Genomic DNA, 21,768 nt, shown 5'->3' on the forward strand with positions numbered 1-21,768 from the left:
AATGGTGATTACAGATACTACTACTATTTCAATAGCAATTGAAGGTTAAAATTACCATAAGTATTTGCAAAACTTAAGAAGCTAATCAATTACAGAGCGAGGGCTATAACGGAATAAGTAGGGGTGTTCAAAATTCGGTTTTAATCGAATTAACCGACCGAACCGAATTAGTTCGGTTAATTCGGTCGGGGAACGGTTAAGGATTTTTTTAGAATTCGGTTAACGGCTCGAAATCGGTTAATTAACCGAATTAACCTTTAAATATAATTATATTAAGAGGCTCAATCCATTTAAAACCCAAATCAATATTAATTAATTAAAATAATATCAAAACTAAATACAAAATATTTGAATCAAATTAATTAGATATTATTTATAATTAGATATTATTTAAATTAATTGTAAATTGTTTTTTTAATTAAAAAAATATTAAATTCTAAAATTCTAAAAATTTTTGGTTAATTCGAAAATTAACCGAATTAACCGAAATTTATTTGGTTCGGTTAATATTTTCAAAAAAAAAGTTCGGTTCAGTTTCGATTAATTCAAAAATGGTAGTTCGATCGGTTTGGCCACTGAATTAACTGAATGAACACCCTTAGGAATAATAAGAGTATCTCTTATAATGGTTGCAGATATAGGAGCACCAAACATTAGACATTTAATAAAAGGAAGTCCGTACATGAGGTACACGCGACCACCAATGTAGTTGTATATATGTGACATGATTATAATGTAGTTTAAGGGGGGAGGGACAAGTGAAGCTATAGAAGTCCCTAGGATAGAAAATGTTTAGGGAAAAGGGTTTCTCTACCCAAAACATAAACTGAACGTTAATATTGTGTAGATTAAAGATAGAACTCTCTCTCCACCACTACTTTAAGATCAGGTTTATGTCAGGTGAGTTAGAGTGAACACTTTCATAAAATTCTTGATTGATTGTTTATTTTAAAATTAATTCATATAAGATAAGATGAAATGTTTAAATTTAAAAAATTAATTCAATATAAACTTCTGACTGATAAAGATTATTTTATAATATTAATATAATAATCTATAATACTGGTGTAGTTCTGATATAATAGTTTATAATTAGAGAAAATAACATCAGTGACCAAAAATCCCATATAATATACGATTTTAACCAACTTTTTCCGGATTTGCCAAAATGACCAACAAAATCGCAAAGCGATCGCTAATTCACAACGCGATCTCCATTATCGCAAATTCGCGTTGCATTTTGCGTTGCGATAGTTGGTAATCGCGTTGCGATGGTATACAATGTCGTTGCGATTTTCCCAATTCGCAATGCGAATAAGTAAATCGCAACGCGAATTGGGAAAATCGCAATGCGATACTGACTATCGCAATGCGATACTTACTATCGCAATGCGATAATACAAAATCGCAACGAGATACTGACTTTCGCAACGCGATTCTGACTTTCGCAACGCGATTTACATAGCGCCATTCGTATTAACGCGTATTTTTTTTTCAAATTCCAAACACGAATTTTTTCTTAATAAATCGGAAACTGAACCGTCCACAGTAATCGCAACTCATAACCTCAAACCCAAAAACACAACACTCAGTCCCATCTCCATCTCTCACTCTCTACGGCGAAATCCGTCCCCATCTCCGAAGATTTCCGTCCCCATCGCCGGCGAAATCCCTCACAACCATTCACAGTCAAAAATCCCTCACAATCATTCAGAAATGGAAAATCAACCTCCGAGGGTTAGTTTTTTTTTTATTTTGAAATTTTTGCATTATTTTAGGTTTTTCATATTGAGATTGATGATAAATTTACTGGTAATTTCAATAATAGATTAACCATTTCACTTAGATTTCTTATTAAATTCATTCGATTGCTGCCAATACTGCTAAACTGTTTAGCCTGTGAAGTTAGTATTTGTCTTTGCTTTGTCTTTTGGTTGAAGTAATGCAGAAGAAGAATAGTTTCGAGAATGAAAATCGCAACGCGGAAATAACTATCGCAACGCGAAATAAAAAACGCAACGCGAAACAAAAATCGCATTGCGATTTTTATTTCGCGTTGCGATTTTCATTTCGCGTTGCGATTTTTATTTCGCGGTTGCGATTTTCATTTCGCGTTGCGATTCTCTCGTTGCGATAGTCATTTCCGCGTTGCGATTCTCATTATCTCGTTGCGATTTTCATTTCAACCAAAAGACAAAAACAGTGTTGCAAATTTTAGTTTCAAGAATAAACTACTATTTATGTTTATTGTTTTGTTTTTGGTATATCTTGACAGTGTAATTTTTGGTATATCTAACTTGGTATGTTTATTGTTTTTTTGTAGAAATTTTTTTCGGCTTCATTGACATTAAGGAATAAAGTTAGCCTAGCCACTACAATTGCTTCGAAGCTTTCACCTATACAAAGAAAATTGTTTGAAGAAACCTGCTTCGGGCCATGGCTGAGAGTACAGCATCCGGGTGGAGATGCTAGTTTGACCCATTTGTGGCTTCAGACCATGACTAGCGATCTACCCGACAGTATACAACGTGGTGAGGAAGAGATATGGTTTCATTTTCCACCGGCGTATACTTGTTTTGGGCGGAAGGAGTTCTGCTTAATCACTGGTCTACGATTTGGACACGATGATGTATGCCGGTACACTCGTCATATCACCCGCCCATCATGGTTATCCAGGGTTTTTCCTGATGAGTCAATAGAGAAACCGAACTTACACGTCGATGACATGAAGAAATTGTTTAATAAGAAAGATGGTTTTACTCGGATGAATGACGTCGATGTTGTCCGAGTATGCCTTCTACTACTTTTGTATGCCGGCTTTTTAGGCAGAGAGGCCAGACAACCTATTCCTCAGGAGCTAATATTATTGGTAGAGGACCTAAATGCATGGAATCTGTTTCCGTGGGGTTCGTATATATGGAAAGCTACCTGGACTAAGTTGTCGTCTGCCTTTGATGACCGCAAAAGTTTGCGGGGCGATGGGTCGAAATACACTTTGTCAGGCTTTGTTTGGGCCTTTAAGGTAAGAATTTCTATATAATGTTTTCAAAATTATAATTAATTATTTAACAATTACTAATGTTTGTAGATTTGGATATTCGAGGCCTTTCCCGCCATGAAGACATATGCAATAAAAACTTCAAATGATATTCCCAGGGCTATTTCCTGGAAGAGGAAACGTCTGTTGGATTGGGAAGACTTAATACCATATGCGACAATAAATAATGTAAGTTAACACAAATACTATCATATATAAACAAGTTATTAATATTAGACGTTTAACTTTGTTTGAGTTTTTATATTTTTAGGAGGCCAACATTCCATTAATGAGACTGACACCCACGGAGGCTGAGCTTGCCACTGATTGGTGGCAAGCTAGTCAGCGTTTTCTTGATGGCACGAATGATGAGCAGCCTCCACTTCCTCCACTTCGAGAGCCATCACCTCACCTAGAGCCATCACCTGATCGACCCGACTATACACCTCTACAACGAGAGCCATCACCTATCCCGTCACATCATCGAGCCTCTTCTCCACCATCACCTCATGATAGGCGACCGGCAAAGATGCCACGACTTCTATCTCCCTATTCTCCACCTCCACGGGATGAGTCAAGGGAGTTATGTGATGAGGTCAATGCCTTGCGTGAGGAGATCGGTACTCTACTTGATAACGATGGTGCATGGCGTGTGGAGGTGTCTACTTTACGTGGTGAGGTTGCCGCTCTACGTGAGATGGTAGTATCGTTGCAGAATGAGGTTCATACTCTACGCAACGAGGTAAGTTTAAGATTTCCATATTTAACTTGATGATAAATTTACTCGTAATTTCACTTAAATTAACCATTTCACTTAGATTGCTTAGTAAATTTATTCGGTTGCTGCCAAAACTGCTAAACTTTTTACTTTAACACTGTGAAGTTAGTATTTGTCTTTGTTTTGTCTTTTAGTTGAAAGTTTGAAATATATTTATCTTTGTTTTCACTGTTTAAATATCATGTCTGTTTATTTACTGATATTTGTATTTTTATTTAGCGGACCGATAAGGTGGATGCTTTACGTCGGGTTTTTCTTGCACGACAGAGTTCACGCATCAGACGGCGTGCACGTGCTATTAAGTCTCCGTATACCCCAATAGTGCGAAGACACCGCAAGAAGAAGCCCGACTCGCCTATCATCCCTCAAGAGTCCACTCCTATCGTTGAAGAGGCCCCTATCATTCCTCGAGAGTCCCCTCCCACCGTTCAAGAGGCCACTGTCATCGTTGAAGAGGTCCCTCCCACCATTCAAGAGCCCGATTCACATGGCATCATATGTAGGATTCTTGAGAAACCCTCTGACGTGCCGGACATGATGGATTCAAGTTGGCTCTCGTATGAGTTACCGGCCAGTATCATACCGGTATCTGAAGAGGAGAGGAAACAACTACCGGACACAATTCTGGATAACACCCTTTGGGCTAAGACCGCAGTTGATTTTTATCTACATGAGCGAAGCCAGGGGTGTTTCACTAACATATGCAAGCTCAATGATGATATCTATTTGTTGCTTGATCGGTCTTGGTGGGCGTATTATTAGGGGTCGAAGACAATGGCTATTTCGATGGAGGGGTAAGTCTTATATTTTTCTTATATTTTCATTTGATTATTTTTTTTGTAAATTTATGTAAGTTATTAATATATGTCTTTTTTTTGTAAAACAACATATCGATGCGTGGGTGTCACGTCTTCTAATAATTAGGAAACTTAAGGAAAATAAAAGAAATACACTGTATACAATTATGCCGACGTCTTTTAACGCCGTTCACTTGAAGAATCAACGAGATGAATCATTTGCGTTTGGGCAATGGACAAGCTAAACTTTATCCTGCATGGTGGGAGGTCGATAAGGTTAGTGTTTATTTTAGATTAAGTTTAAAGGTATTCATAAATAAGTGCGCAAATGAATGAATTATTACTTATGATTGCAGGTGTTTATCCCTGTTTTGGAACGTAACCATTGGCTTCTCGTCGAGCTTCAGATCCCATCCCTTAAGGCAATTGTATATGACAGCATGATAAATTACATATCATTGGCTGATTTAAGAGATATTATTAAGGGATGGAGCTCTTATTTGGCTAAATACTTGGATGCGATAAATTATTGGACTCATTCTGGAAACAAGAAGCCAAAGAAGCTCAATATTACAGTTAGCAGAGACGAGACCGCACCACAACAAACGAAAGGACCCATAGGGGATTGTGGTCCTCTCGTATGCTTGGCGTTGGACCGTTTGATCACAGGAAGTAAAAAGTATCTACCTCCCACCGATATAGATAGAGCTGCAGTAGGCTTGTGGTTTCGACATTATATGGCTAGATCGATATATACGAGACGCTGCCTACCTGCATCCGCGTTATAAAAATGTCCATAAACAATTGGTATGTTTATAGGCTTGTGGTTTGAAAATGTTTGGTTAAGTACCTAGAATTCAATAATTTGCTGTTTGTAGGTTTTAGATATGTAGAAAGTGTTGTTTGAGCAAATGTTTGGTTTATGCAGGTTAATCTCAGAAGTGAGCTGCGTGAAAATGATGTATGGCTGCAAAAGTTGATTCAATAGTAGAAGTGTTATTTTCTCTAATAATTATTGCTTATTTTTTGATTGTTTAATTGATTTGTAAAAGGTGATTTGTAAAACTTGATTTGTTTAATTGATGTTAACATAATTCTTATTTGTGCTTGTTTAATTGATTGAAATGTAATGGTTGATTTTGTTGATTTCAATCTGCATTATGTTGAAGGCAAAAAGTACTATCGCAATGCGAAATGAAAATCGCAACGAGAGAATCGCAACGTGAAAATGAAAATCGCAACGCGAAATTAAATTCGCGTTGCGATTTTCATTTCGCATTGCGATTCCCTCGTTGCGATTTTCATTTCGCATTGCGAAATTAGCGTTGCGATTTTCATTTCGCATTGCGATTCTCTCGTTGCGATTTTCATTTCGCATTGCGATAGTAATTTCCGCGTTGCGATAGACATTAAGATGATTGCTTATTAAGTGATAACAACTGAAACAGATCATAGCAATTTTCAAACTCAAGTTACTAATACATGCCTAACTGAAAATGTTAAAAGTTCACACATAAAATCTACATAATACAACGTTTGCATTTAAAAATCACCTAAGTTAACAGTCCCAAAAGGTGAAGCCAGTTGTGATTGGGATTTTAAAGATGATTGCGATTTTGATTGCCTTTTTTTTGACATCATATGAGCTTTGGATTTTGATGATGATCCATATTTTGGTAGAGGAAAAGATGATTGTGATGGCACTGGTGATCCACATATCAACCTTGTATGACCACTTTCCTTGCACCGACTACACGTCAATCTCTTCTTCTCTTCACCCTTAGACGGTATACGATCGTGACTTTTTGGTCGGCCAGGTAGCCTTATGTCCATGGCTGGTGGCAAAACTGTTTGTAAGTCATCTGGTATATCCCACTCAGAAGGATGTGAAATAGGGTAGACAATCTCGGCATAAGTCTGTCGATATACTTCTGTAGTGTAGTAATCCATAGCGTATGTGCTTGAATCATCTTGGTTTAGATGAAGAGCAACTTTTATAACATGGCCACACGGATAACCAGATGTTTGCCATTTCATACAACTACACGTCCTTGCATTTAGATCGACAAGCCCATTTAAGTTATTATCCAGTACTTCAAACAAAGTGTTTGAGCATGGTTCAACTCTCCATGACGTTGACTTCACAACACGTTTCGTTATCTTTTTTTCAGTCCATGGTGTAACACGATGTTCCAATGTTCCTGTAAATTTAAATAAATAATACTTAGTAAAATATATGATAAGTTACGAATTCAAAGAAATAATACCTGCATGGTTTCTTTTCTTGTAGTACCACTGTTTGAATAGAGGCTCGGAAAAACTCCAGAATGACTCCAATACTTAATCCCATCCAAGAATTTAGCCAAATGAGAGCTCCATCCCTTGAAAATATCTCTCAAATCAGACAGTGATATGTAATTGATCATGCTGTCATACACTATTATCTTCAGGGATGGGAGCTGAAGTTGGACGAGAAGCCAGTGACGACGTTCCAAAACAGGGATAAACACCTGCGATCATAAGTAATAATTCATTTATTTGCGCACTTATTTATGAACACCTTTAAAAAATTTAAAAAATAAACACTAACCTTATCGACCTCCCACCATGCAGGATAAAGTTTAGCTTGTCCATTGCCCAACAAAAATGATTCATCTCGTTGATTCTTCAAGTGAACTGCGTGAAAAGCCGTCGGCATTATTGTATATAGCGAATTTTTTTTATTTTTCCTAAGCTTCCTTATTATTAGTAGACGTGACACCCACGCATCGATATGCTGTTTTACAAAAAAATACATATATTAGTGAAATACATTAATTTTTAAACAAATTAATCAAAATCATATATAAGACAAATATAAGACTTACCTCCCCATCCAAATAGCCACTGTCTTCAACCCCTAATAGCACACCCCACCAAGACCGATCAAGCAACAAAAACATTTCATCGTTGAGTTTGCTGATGTCAGTGTAACACCCTTGGCTCCGCTCATGTAGATAAAAATCAACTGCGGTCTTAGCCCAAAGGGTATTATCCACAATTGTTTCCGGTAGTTGTCTCCTCTCCACTTCAGATACCGGAAGGGTACTAGCCGGTAACTCATACGAGAGCCAACTCTCATCCATCATGTCCGGAACCGGTGGGGGTTTCTCAATACTTCGATATATTACCCCATGTGAATCAGGCTCTGGAATGGTGGGAGGGACCTCTTCAACGATGACAGTGGCCTCTTGAACGGTGGGGGGGGGGGAATCTTGAGGGAGAATAGGGGCCTCTTGAACGATTGGAGGGGACTCTTGAGGGATGATCGGTGAGTCGGGCTTCTTCTTGCGGAGTCTTCTCACCATTTGGGTGAACGGAGACGTAATAGCACGTCCACGCCGTCTGATGCGTGAACTCCGTCGTGCAAGGAAAACCCGACGTAAAGCATCCACCTTATCGGGCCGCTAAAAAAATTAATACATAAATCAGTAAATAAACAAACATGATATTAAACAAAGACAAATATGTTTCAAACTAGCATTGTATTCACCCAAATCATTATTCTATCATAGTTCACAAAATGCTCAGATAACATTCCAGAAGTAAGCACTTATATAAACATTTAAAAGGACAACATATATAAACATTCCAGAAGAAGAATAGTTTACTTTCGCAACACGAAACTTAAAATCGCAACGCGAAATGACTATCGCAACGCGGAAATGGCTATCGCAATGCGAAATGAAAATCGCAACAACAAAATCGCAACGCGAAATGAAATCGCAACGACAAAATTGCAACGACAAAATCGCAACGCGAAACACAAATCGCATTGCGATTTTCATTTCGCGTTGCGATTTTGTCGTTGCGATTTCATTTCGCATTGCGATTTTGTCGTTGCGATTTTTATTTCGCATTGCGATAGCCATTTCCGCGTTGCGATAGTCATTTTCGTGTTGCGAAAGTAAACTATTCTTCTTCTGCAAATTGAAACTTGAATGGATTGCATTACTTCAACCAAAAGACAAACAAAACCAAAAACAAATACTAACAAAAACAGTTTAGCAGTATTGGCAGCAACCGAATGAATTACGAGTATGAAAAATCTTAAACTTACCTCGTTGCGTAGAGTATGAACCTCATTCTGCAACGATGCTACCATCTCACGTAGAGCGGCTACCTCACCGCGTAATATAGACACCTCAACACGCCATGCACCATCGTCTTTGCGTAAAGTACCGACCTCCTCACGCAAGGCATTGACCTCATCACGTAACTCCCCTAACTCATCCCGTTGAGGTGGAGAACAGGGAGATAAACATCGTGGCATCTTTTCCGGTCGCCTATCTTGCGGTGATGGTGGAGAAGAGGCTCGATGATGTGACAGAATAGGTGATGGCTGTCGTTGTGGAGGTGTATAGCCGGGTCGATCAGATGATGGCTCTGGGTGAGGTGATAGCTCTGGGCGAGGTGATGGCTCCCGAAGTGGAGGCTGCTCATCAACCGTTCCATCAAAAAATGCTTACTAGCTTGCCACCAATCAGTGGCAAGCTCAGCTTCCGTGGGTGTCAGCCTCTGTAGAGGAGTGTTGGCCTCCTAACAATATAAAAGCTCAAACAAAGTTAAACGTGTACTAGTAATAACTTGTTTATAAATATATGGTAGTATTTATGTTAACTTACATTATTTATTGTCGTATACCGTAGTAAATCTTCCCATTGCAAGGTCCGTTTCCTCTTCCAGGAAATAGCCCTGGGAATATCATTTGAAGTTTTTATTGCATATGTCTTCATGGCGGGAAAGGCCTCAAATATCCAAATCTACAAACAATATAATAACAAACATTAGTAATTGTTAAATAATTACTTATAATTTTAGAAACATCATATAAAAATTCTTACCTTAAAGGCCCAAATAAAGCCTGTCAAAGTGTATTTGGAACCATCGCCATGCAAACTTTTTCGATCATCCAAGGCAGACGATAACTTATTCCATGTAGCTTTCCATAAATACAAGCCCCACGGAAACAGGTTCCACGCATTTAGGTTTTCTACCAATTTGATTAGATCATTTGGAATAGGTTGTCTGGCCTCTCTGCCTAAAAAGCCGGCATGCAAAGAATTAGAAGGCATACTCGGACAACGTCGACGTCATCCATCCGAGTAAAACCATCTTTATTATTCAAAAATCTTGTCAGGTCTTCTACGTGTAGACTCGGCCTCTCCAGCTCAGGAAAAACCCGGGATAGCCATGATGGGCGGGTAATGTGTCTAGTGTACCGACCTACATCATCGTGTCCGAAGCATAGACCGGTGATTAAGCAAAACTCCTCCCGCCCAAAACACGTATACGCCGGTGGAAAATCAAACCATATCTCTTCATCACGACGTTGTATAGTCTCTGGTAGATCGCTAGTCATGGTTTGAAGAAACAGGTGTGTCAACATCGCATCTCCACCGGGATGTTGTACTTTCAGCCATGGCCCGAAGCATGTATCCTCAAACATTTTTCTTTGTGCAGGTGAAAGCTTCGACGCAATTGTTTTGGCCAGGCTGACTTTATTTCTCAAGGTCAATTGAGCCGAATAAAAGTTCTACAAAAACAATAAACATACTAAATTAGATATACCAAAAACTACACTGTGAAGATATATCAAAAACAATAATAAACATAAATAGTAGTAGTTTATTCTTCAAACTTAAATATGCAACACTGTGAATTTCGTATTTGTCTTTGTTTTTTGGTTGAAGTAATGCAATTCATTCAAGTTTCAATTTGCAGAAGAAGAATAGTTTTCTGAAAATGAAAATCGCAACACGAAAATGAAAATCGCAACGCGAATTCGACTATCGCAACGAGAGAATCGCAACGCGAAACTAAAATCGCGTTGCGATTTGCATTTCGCGTTGCGATTCTCGGTTGATTTAATAAGCAATCTAAGTGAAATGGTTAATCTATTATTGAAATTACCAGTAAACTTATCATCAATTTCAATATGAAAAACCTAATAATAATGCAAAAATTTCAAAAAGAAAATAATTAAAAAAACTAACCCTCGTTTGGTTGATTTGGTTGATTTTCCATTTCTGATTGTGAGGGTGGCTCTGAGAGATGGAGATAGACGGATTTCGTCGGAGATGGGTGAGAGAGTGAGAGATGGAGATGGGACTGAGTTGTGATTTTAGGTTTTAGGTTATGAGTTGCGATTACGGGATATACTGTGGACAGTTCAGTGTTCCAATATATTAATATTCGTGTTTGGAATTTAAAAATAAAATACTTGGCCAGGATACTAATGGCGCTTTGAAAAATCGCATTGCGATTATGTATTATCGCGTTGCGAAAGTCAGAATCGCGTTGCGAAAGTCAGTATCGCGTTGCGAAAGTAAGTATCTCGTTGCGATTTTTTATTATCGCATTGCGATAGTCAGTATCGCATTACGATTTTCCCAATTCGCGTTGCGATTTACTTATTCGCATTGCGATTTTCCCAATTCGCGTTGCGATTTACTTATTCGCATTGCGAATTGGGAAAATCACAACGATACTGTAGACCATCGCAACGCGATTTTCAACTATCGCATTGCGAAAATGCAACGCGAATTTGCGATAATGGAGATCGCGTTGCGAATTAGCGATCGCATTGCGATTTTGTTGGTCATTTTGGCAAATCCGGAAAAAGTTGGTTAAAATCGTATATTATATGAGATTTTTGGTCACTGAGGTTATTTTCTCTTATAATTATTGTGATGAATCCTTGAAATGGTCCCAATAATTCAAAAAAATTTGTTTTCCCTATATATAGGTTAATTTAAATGTAGGTCTTTTAAAAAAAATGCCGATGCAATAAATGGTCCAATCTTGAGCATAGTGTGGAAAGCCTGTGGCCCAAACATTAGGATCTAACTTAGGATTGTGGGAGGGGAAAGTTACAAGTATCAGGTGATACATTGATTAAAAAAAAAAAACTGAAATTGGTTACATTGGCCGCCTTTCTCTCATATCAGTTGTGGTGATCATGGGTACAAAACTAAAGCACTTGGACAAAATTTACATAAACCCACCCAAAAGTCAGTAACAACCATAGCTGTATTTCAACCTTTCGTTCTTTCCCATGTCTTGGTATTTGGATTGTTCTGAAGCCTCAGCTAAAGAGGAGAAAGTTCTTTCACCTGCTGGCTATTTGTATGCCTCACTATCAGTAGAATGCTCCGGAACTAAAACTCAAACCACAAAAGAAACATAAACTGTTGATAATCTCAGGAGTTTAATAGACATGATGACATTTTGCATTATCATCAACAAAACAAGGACTTTTCGAGAATGAATTTGTTAGGTTTTAGTCTGAAAGAATCTCTTCCAACTCAGGTTCATCAGAGATGACTGCATCATAATCCGAACCTGTTCCGTTATATAGCTGCTTCTCTTGAGGCCAAATTTGATCGTCGTCGTCATCCAGATCAGGCCATTTTGGCTCATCGTTATCATCATAATCATTCTGATCATCACTTACCGTAGCCTCTTTTTTCAATGAAGCACCCGATTTCCCATTTTTCTTCTCTCTTAAATCTGTTACATTTGCCTTTTCCCTGGCCTCTGAATCTTCACATATACAAGCGGTTGGATTCTCATGAAATTCACCCCTGCCTGGCCTGGCCTCCTTTGGTTCCCCCATAAAGCCTCTCTGAAAAGTACGAACACTAGAGGCAAATGCTTCCCATGTCATGTTGTTTCTGTTCAAGAATAACCGATATAGTTTTTTAGCGTTTGGACGAATGGTGGGTTTATGTCCAAAATATTTCCTGCAACAAAACAAACGAGAAAAGTTAGCCAGCATTTATAGTAACGGAATGGAAAGACAGGCTTGTTTACCTTCGCCCAGCTAATATCTTAGCCATGTTACCATTGTTGTTGGTGACAAACACATCACTCTCATCACAAACAATAAAGTCAAGTGCAGCCATTCGAGAAGAGAACAAGGAGAATGGCGCTAATTCTTCCTTCGTGGCAATGGTATCTTTAGAGTAGAAGTTTGGGAAGAGTGATTTCAAGGGTCTCAAAGTTTCCTCCCCTCCATACACTTCACCAGAAGCCACATATATATGAACGTCACTGCCATATCCAAGAGCTCTCAGCATCAGACCAACTTCCTCTGGGGTAAGTGGGCATTTCCCTTGCCTTCTTTGCCGATCAGGATTGGTTTTCTGCATACCAATAAATAGGTCCATACAGCATTTGCAATAGATCAGCGGTTAAAGCAGATTGATGCAACTCAAACTAATACAGATTGGATAATTTGAAAGGACTGCAGTTTCTGTTCTCGCAATAGCTGTTGCTTAAAAATTTCCTATGCATCGCTTTTACCCTCTCTTGTTCTTTATAAAATCTTCACCCACTTTACTTGAACCTTTTATAATGTTTACACTTTACACATCATGCAAATGGAAAGAACTGAATTCCTCCCCTCCATTCGTGGAAGGAGACAATCATATTTATAAACTAAAAAAATATGTCGGGAGACCATGATTACTAAATTTGCTTTCGAATTGCGAGTTCTTTGCCAGTAAAAGATAAGACTCGGGACGAATAAAACTATTACGAGTATGAAACTTGAGTCTTACATGTAAAGTCTTCCACCTCTTCCGTATCGCACCTAGTTCATTCCTTTCCTTTTCACCTCCACCATAATCACATCCTGAGAATGCAAGCATATCAGGCTCAAACCTGTAACAAAAAAGTTTTGCTACATCAATAACCATAAGAACTGTTGCTTGAAAATAATGATGCATTCATTCATTGCTGTATGTGGACACGTCTATGATGATGGTTGAAGGTCTAGCTTTAAAACATGCAAGATATTTTCATTGTAACATCAGATATTTAATCTATCATCAAATGGTCATGCTGCCATTGTATCTGTATCATTCTTGTATATTTAGTTACGCTGTATCTGTATCATGAATGCAGGTTAAGCAGTTTCAAACCTTAAGGCCCATACAATCCAGGTATACTTGTGTACACAGCTAATTAGAATGATAGATATACAGGACCAAATAAAGATACATGCCTCAAGTGCAAAGCGATATAACGCTTGCTCCTCATCCTCATTCGATGAACAAGTGTTTTGCCCATTTCTAGAACAGGGTCAGCAAACTTCAGAGCATGGTAGTTAACTCGGCATCTTAACTTCTGCAGATCCGAATCCAATTTGTTTGCAAGTCTGTAATCAAACTTGTTGAGCTGAACTGCATGCTTCACATGACAAGAGAAGTGTTACTAGTGAAACCAACCAATATTAGATAGTTCTAAAGGACAAGAGTAATATCAACTGCCCTTAATTTGGTTATTAGATAGAATAGAGTGAAGTAATGGTTGAAACAAAAATGTGACTTAAGATGAAACAAATTTCAACAGAAATATAAAAGCCATTCAATACTATATCTAGGAAGACGAGTATTAAGGAGAGAAGATATGAATCCAAAATGCAAACAAATTTTCAATAAAACTTATTAGCGATCAGAAAGGTCTGTATGTTGGTTCTCTAGAGACTTTGTGTTTCCAATACTGAAAAGACTACTTATAAAGGATCTAGTGAAAGCTCAAGCAGATATGCCACTATGGTTGAAATGTGCAGGAAAGGTTAGTCATTATGGGTGCAAAAGTTTCCATGCATCACCAGTTTTTAACCTTTTACCTACCATTCTTTTTAATTACTCCCAGATTCTATATGACATACTAAAAGATGCCCTACCGCTCAATAATTCATCCTCCATGAACCAGCAAACCAACTTCAGCTTACAAGCATGGTTAGCATTCAGCAACATATTTGTTAATTTTCTCCATAGGAAAAGAATAAGATAGAATGTGAAGAGGCAAAAGGCACAAGTGAATAAAGAAATAAAAAAGTTGAACATGAAAAATATAGAGAATATGGAACTTACATGCCTTTTCAAAATAACTGGCAATACACGATTTTGGTAACACCTAACACTACATTTCCTTGGAACACGCATGGTGTATGGAGTCCAACTCTTCCCTCCCCTTTTAGGCAGCTGCTTTATGATTTTAACATTTTTTGATAAAGATGATATGAACCAATCAACATCAAAGATCTCCGAGAAGTTACTGGACATGGAGAAGTAGAAATTGTCACATAACATATTGACAACTCAACTCGTGCATAACTTCTCTTCAATATCAGTGGCTAAATGATATTAGGAATTCAAATGGCAAATATCTTTCATCCCATTACACACCTGGCGTCCTTCCAAAAGGATTTTTGGTCCAACTTTGGAACAACAAGAGTAGCATTCAGAATGCGAGCAGCGACAACAGCATCAGTAATCTGCAACATGCATTACTAGTAAGCTTGATCTCAAAATGGCATCAATAGAGCAATAAAAGAACGATCCAATCCTTGTGGTCATGAGACATTGATGGTGAGTCGGTAACAGAAAGCTCAGACTAGTAAAGGACCAATAGTTTCAAGCATGTCTGCAGATCACTAAAGTTTCAATCATCTAGAATCAGCAAAATCAATGCAAATAATTGAAAGCATGTCTTCTTGAATTCTGCCTTTGCAAGCTCTATAAGAATTTAGCAAGAGAAACATGAATCTTACTAGCTGGCTTGCAGCTTCTCATAGTAATTATGATAATCAAACCCAAAATCAAGGCATTAAAATGCTATAAGACATCATTCCAGCAGATAAAATAACTCTACTGAGAACAGTGAGAAGTAGCTATCAGTGTTACCCCAGTTCTTTGTTGGTTCAAGCCTCCACTAGTGGCAATAGCCAGATATCGTGTGGGATGCGAAACAGCTTCAGCTTCTGCAATACAACCAATGCATTAATGATTTTCGTTGCATTATGTATATCAGCAATTTCCTCACTGTCCAAAGCAAGGTATAAAAACCCTAAATCATCTCAATCCTTTTATCATTATTCCTAGACTAGATTTGACATTTTCCAAACCTACCGTCTTTGACCCTAAAGTTTCTGCATAAAGATGTACAATTATCAGTCAAACTACAGAAAAAATGATTATACATACTTGCAAATTTGGCGCTGGCATTACTGCATCCATAAAAGAATTCAGCATTTTTCGAACTCCATATTTCACGATCTAATTTAGCTCCGCTACTCTGATTCTCAAAAACAATAACAGAAATTAGTCAACCGTTAGCATCCAACGAAATCTAAAGCAAAACGCACAATCACTGAAATTGTATAGAAAAATATAACACAGGAGCAAAAAAAAAGCCTAACCGGAACACGGAAAACTGAATCTCCACTGGTAGCAAGATCCTCAACGACTGCGTTAAACTACACCAAAGGAAAACAGAATTAAGTTAAAACAAAAATCAGTCATAAATTCAACGCGAACTTGAAACCGCGAGAAAGAGAGCGAGGAATTACAGAGCGCTGGTGATGGCGAAGGTTGAAGTGCTGCGATTCGTTAGGAGAAGGCGCGAGAAACGAAAGCAAAGCAAAGAGGATTAGAAGAACACCGGAGATGACCGATACCAGGTTAACCAGAGATCGGAGGCGGTTGTTGTGGGAAAGGTTTCGCCGCCGTGGCAAAGCCATTGCACCGTTACTTCCGCCGCCGCCGCTTTTTCACTCCCTTCCTTCCAAGCAAACACTATAAGTGGAGAGCGTGTGTAAGAAACCGATTGATCTCTCTCTCAGCTCTGTGCTACTACTCCGCCATAGTAATAATAATAAGGTTATGGCATTGGCCGGGTAAGGACAAGAAGAAATAATACAAACAACAAATAGAAAAAGAAAATTAGAAACCGAGAGAAGTATAAAAAGTATGAACAAAACCACCTCAAGACGAAACGAATAACGGGTGGGTTGAGAGCGGTGGTGATCTGGCTTCTGCGCCCTTTTATTTCTTTTTACTTGTCAGTGTTTTGCTCATTTACTGTCACTATTCCTTTTCAGTAGGGGGAAAAAAGAGATTATGATTTTATGACACACTCACGGAAGAGGTGAAAAAAAATGAACACTTGTTAAATGTAAAAATGAAATTTACTAATTACACCCATCATTTCTTGGTCAATAAGAAGCATTACGTACTATTAAACAAACAATTAAATATTAGGGTAAAATACAAGAATGACCCCGACTGTAGAGAATTATTTTTTTGAATCCTTCTACTTTTAAAAATTATAAAATTGAGTTTTTTTTTAATTTTACATTATATATATATACCACATATTAACAAATATGAAAAAAATATAAATATATAGCGTATATGATTATAGAATTTTTTAAAAAATTTGAATCATTTAATACCATAACATTATAAATATTTATAATTGAATTTAAACAAAAACTCAAAATTCAAATGAAATTTGAGTTAGAAATTATGAATCGTTAACTCAACCAACTTAAATTTTTTTACTCATCTCGATCGAATACTCATCTTACCATTAGAGGTTTAGGGTTGTTTTTCTTCATATGAGTGTGTCCTCCAGAAAATTTTAAACTGATATCGTAATTTAAACAATATTATGGATTGTTTGCTAAAGAAACTATCGAATATTTTTTTGACTAGCCATTGGTTTGAGGATAAAAAATCACATTAAGGAGTGCCCAATGTTTTTTGTAGAGATTTTTTTAAATAAGATGTGAATCGTAGATCTCCATACGAGATAATAAACATAAATACATCGTGGAATTTAATTACTTTATTAATGTATAAGTCAACTAATTTTTAAAATTTGAAATTCATACGACTGGAAGAAAGTGAATTATATTGTTTAATAATTATTTAAATTATATTATTTTTCTTTGAAGTTTATGAAAGATCACTCACGAAATGTATCGTGATTATTTCCCATTATCATTAAAATAACTCGATATATTGAAGGAATCTTAGTGAAACTTGATGCTTATCTTTAATTTTATGATAAGTTAAACACTTCAAAATGAGTTCTACTATAACTCTCTTCATGTCTGTCTATCATTAAACTAAATCTTTGTACATTTTTTAATTTAATTTTTAAATATTTTGAAAGCTTTTAGTTTTGTTTATATATTTGCATTTTCTTTTAAATAACCAAAATAGTTTCGATTATAAACTCATGAATTTTTAATTAAAAATTATTGAAGTATCAACGTATTATGATTCCATAAAGAAAATTTTTATTCTAATATATATACCTTGTTATATTATTATTATTATTATTATTATTATGATATGATATGATATAATATAATATATGTGACTATTTATTTTACGTAATTTATTTCTAATGTATTTTTTAATTATTATGGTTTATTATGCTATATTTAGAAGTGGTAAATATACTGAATTATCATTTATTGAAATTATTTTCAAATACGAATCACTAATTTAATTTTACTTTTCCTTAGATTTTCCCTTAATAAGATAATGTCACTCATTTGTGGTTTACACCAACTTAAGTACCTAAACAAGAAAACGCAAGTAGTTGAAAACCCGACCCATTACAGGTTATCCTCTGGGGTGCTATTCCACGCTCTTCTGGTGAACGAGACTGCAAATTTCGATTTGACACCAACCAATAAACTCTCATCTTTCGGAGCTGCCGTACCAAAAAGCTCACCACTTTCACTTCACCCGTCGTGTTTAATGTCCACACCATAAACGAACACACCTTTGTTTTTATTGATTGTAGGAGCTAAGATGAATTCCTTGATTGTGAAGCCCTCTTCTTTTGTGCTGCAGTCTTCCTTCACTGTCTTCTCATCGTATAATAACACTAAACAATCTATTCCTTCGTCGGTTCGCTTCCCACGGAAGATTAAAAGTAGCACGGGATTGGGTTTGAGAGTTAAAGCTTATGATTCTTCCAAGAGCGATGATGGGTCTAAATCCAATGATGATTCCAAGCCTCCTCATGGCAGTCTGGTATCTCTCTCTCTCTGTTTCTCTTTTTCATGGGTCTCTTTTCTTGTATGGGTGTTTTATGCTTGAGGGTTTTAAGTGTAACTTTTTTTTTCTTTTATGAAGAAAAATCAGCTGCCTAAGACCAGGCGAGAGATTCTATTGGAGTATGTGAAAAATGTGCAGCCGGAGTTCATGGAATTGTTCGTGAAACGAGCTCCTCAACAGGTTTTCATTTTTTTTTCTTTCTGCAAAGGGTTATAATTTCTTAGGCTCTGGAAATGAAATGAAACTGAAAATTGAGGAAAAAAAATTCCCAGGTTGTTGAGGCAATGCGGCAAACAGTGACGAACATGATTGGAACACTGCCCCCGCAATTCTTTGCTGTGACAGTCACCACCGTAAGCATATTATGATAATAGATTTTCTTTGTTTCGATTTTGACTCAGATTGTAGCGTTATTGAACCAAGCGCTTGTTGGTTTAGGCAATCATTGGGAGCTCTTTGATTTCACTATAGGTTGCTGGGATCTTATAAAACTAATGTATAGTGTTATGATTACTAGATATGTGTTTAAGAATGCAAAATATGTTCTTCGATTATATTTTTATCATGTTTATCAGTGTTATTGAACTTGACTTGGTTTAGACAATCATTTGGATTTCTTTGATTTTCTCCTTTAGGTTGCTGAAAATCTTGCACAACTCATGTACAGTGTTATGATGACTGGATATATGTTTAAGAATGCACAATACCGATTGGAATTGCATCAAGGTTTAGAGCAGGCTGCTCTTCCTGAGGTGCAAGAGAAAAAGGTACGTGTTTTACCCCTTTTGCGTTGCATCTTGAAAGAAACCAAGATCTTGAGAGGCTGATGCTATTGCTTTGCCACGTAATACGTACCCAAAATGTAATGGCTTGCACATCACATCATCTTGATGGTGCTTTGTTCTGGAACCATGTATGATGCAGCCTGTTCTGTCAGGGAGAAATCTCACATTGATAGATATGAGAAACAGATAGTCAGATGTCGCATACCATCATGTATTTCATTTTAGTGATATAAAAGCATGGGCCAATTTGTGTCTATTCAAAGCATACCTGTTGTGATTAATTTCTATTCTTTAAGCCATTGAATCCTATCAAGTTATCTTTGCTGTCTTTTACTCCGGAGAGAGATATTTTGCACAGTTTGATGCTAATGTAAGTTAACCTCTCAGTATAGCTTTGTTTGAAGTGATCAACAACGCATGATTCTTTTTCCTGTATTTCTTAAAATGTTTGGTGTTACTTGTTGAGCACTTTGATTTCCTGTACACTGCTCTCTATTTAATTTTCACCATGTTGACTTAACTGATCTGTTTAATGGCAATGATGTTTATTTCAATGAACTCTTAATTCTTAAATGTCCAAATATTTTTCAATGGTGCTAAAGGGCTTCATCTTTACAGGATGTTCCAGATTACGCACCCGGTACGCAAAAGAATGTGTCTGGTGAAGTTATCAGGTGGAATAATGTTTCTGGCCCCGAGAAAATAGATGCTAAAAAGTACATTGAGTTACTTGAAGCAGAGATTGAGGAACTAAATCGTCAAGTTGGCAGAAATTCTGCTAATGGTCCAAATGAACTGTTAGAATATCTCAAGTCTCTTGAGCCCCAAAATTTGAAGGTATATAAAGCTGTTTATAATTTCATGGAATTGGTTCTAGTTGACAGCTAATTCTATAGTTCTGTTTGCATTTTGATTATGACTAGAACTTAATGAATACTTGTTGCATTACGAATCCATTATAATTGTTCTTTCTACTTGCTTCAAATTTGATTTATCTACATATGTATTAACTCAAATTACATGCTTTGTAGGAGTTGACAAGTAGTGCTGGAGAGGATGTCGTATTTGCAATGAATACGTTCATTAAGCGTCTTTTAGCTGTTTCGGATCCTAACCAAATGAAGGTTACCGTTACATTACTTTGATGGTTTTGGTTTCATGGTTTAAATTTTCATTTGAATGAAGAAATCAGTTGGAGATCTCCATCCTCTTTGTTTTGGAGAATCAGAATCAGAATTCCACTTTTTGATTTGGGAGATACATGCACCTTGAGAAGAAACGTGTAATCCATACTGCAATTTCATTTTATTTTTGAAAGACATCCTAACCTACCATTGTTTTGTGTTACAGACAAGTGTAACTGAGACTAGTGCACCGGAACTAGCGAAGCTTCTTTATTGGCTCATGGTGGTTGGATACAGCCTTCGTAACATTGAAGTCCGATTTGATATGGAAAGAGTACTCGGCACCCCTCCAAAGCTCGCCGAGTTACCCCCAGGAGAAGATATTTAAATGCTGGCAGTTTCAACTGCTAATATACTCGATAGCAAATTTGGAGAACATCAACATGCTATTATTTACGTGGAGAAGCTGGGGGTGGTTAATTCAGGGGGATTTGCTGCAGGAGAAAACATGGAAATTTTGTGCATGCCTTGCACGTTTGGCTTCTATTTTATCCAAAATTTATGATGAAACAAAGTCTTTTCACTCGTAATTCTTACCTTTAAATAGAGCTAAATTTTGGCATTCATCTAACATTGCTGCAAATGGTTCTTCCAAAAGTTTCATTACATCAGACAGCTCAAAATTGTACTCATATTTTAACTTATTTTCTTCCAGTGATGTTTTAATAAGAGATCATCCACATACTCGATCTGCAATGCTTCCATGTCGGTGTTGTGAAAACTGCCATCGTCATATGCAGAGTTAAGGGAAGTGCACTCCAATGGAGGTTGACTGAATTTATTAATCAGTGACAGATTTATGCACGTGTTCATTTTGAGATTTAAATTTTATTCGACTAATTATTTATTTTATTGGTTGTATCTATTTCATATAAAAAATTATGTTATTAATATATGTGTTTAATTTAAAAAATATTTTTGAAGATTTTATAAATTTATTCCCTAATATTATAAAGTCATGCGTCAAAGTTGGATCACTTAGCGTGACATCTAAGGAAAGCAATAAGAAAAGCTGATGGTGATTTTGTAACTGCCTTACAAAGAGATGACGGATGGCTTAAATTTTGTGAGTACATGAAAAAGATAGGTGCAACTCTGGTCTCTATGAGATGATTTTGGGTGGAAAAACCAATGTGTGTCGGATGGGTCTAAAGTACAATACGTTAATATAAGATAAAAACGATAAAAATTCGATTGTAATCGAAAAATTTATTAAGAGACTAATTTTTTTAATTTGAACATAATATTTTAGGTTAAAATCGAAATATTACTTCTTC

The 21,768-nt window shown here is 36.7% G+C and overlaps 2 protein-coding genes across 3 annotated transcripts; one reads left to right on the forward strand and one right to left on the reverse strand.

The window, feature by feature from the left end:
* Positions 1-11,827: 11,827 nt before the first annotated feature.
* LOC120160741 (O-fucosyltransferase 16-like) lies at positions 11,828-16,513 on the reverse strand. Of its 2 annotated transcripts, XM_039171092.1 has the most exons (11): positions 16,428-16,513; positions 16,014-16,239; positions 15,864-15,920; positions 15,649-15,739; positions 15,349-15,425; positions 14,851-14,939; positions 14,536-14,719; positions 13,662-13,846; positions 13,216-13,318; positions 12,467-12,798; positions 11,828-12,396 (listed from the first exon to the last, which is right to left on the reverse strand). In XM_039171092.1, the coding sequence occupies exons 2-11, from the start codon at positions 16,182-16,184 to the stop codon at positions 11,934-11,936; spliced, it is 1,752 nt and encodes a 583-aa protein (XP_039027023.1). In that variant the 5' UTR covers positions 16,185-16,239; positions 16,428-16,513; the 3' UTR covers positions 11,828-11,933. The 2 variants fall into 2 exon arrangements, with proteins under 2 accessions (XP_039027023.1, XP_039027022.1); XM_039171091.1 differs by lacking the exon at positions 16,428-16,513 and having other exon boundaries at positions 16,014-16,308.
* Positions 16,514-18,075: 1,562 nt separating this feature from the next.
* LOC120160131 lies at positions 18,076-21,031 on the forward strand. Its single transcript, XM_039170568.1, has 7 exons — positions 18,076-18,498; positions 18,601-18,702; positions 18,795-18,875; positions 19,158-19,289; positions 19,926-20,144; positions 20,339-20,431; positions 20,658-21,031. Exons 1-7 carry the CDS (start codon positions 18,274-18,276, stop codon positions 20,817-20,819), a joined length of 1,014 nt encoding a protein of 337 aa, XP_039026499.1. The 5' UTR covers positions 18,076-18,273; the 3' UTR covers positions 20,820-21,031.
* Positions 21,032-21,768: the final 737 nt, after the last annotated feature.

The sequence above is a fragment of the Hibiscus syriacus genome, unplaced genomic scaffold (genome assembly GCF_006381635.1).
Source record: "Hibiscus syriacus cultivar Baekdansim isolate YM2019G1 unplaced genomic scaffold, ASM638163v2 tig00111392_pilon, whole genome shotgun sequence".
NCBI classification, from domain to species: domain Eukaryota; kingdom Viridiplantae; phylum Streptophyta; class Magnoliopsida; order Malvales; family Malvaceae; genus Hibiscus; species Hibiscus syriacus.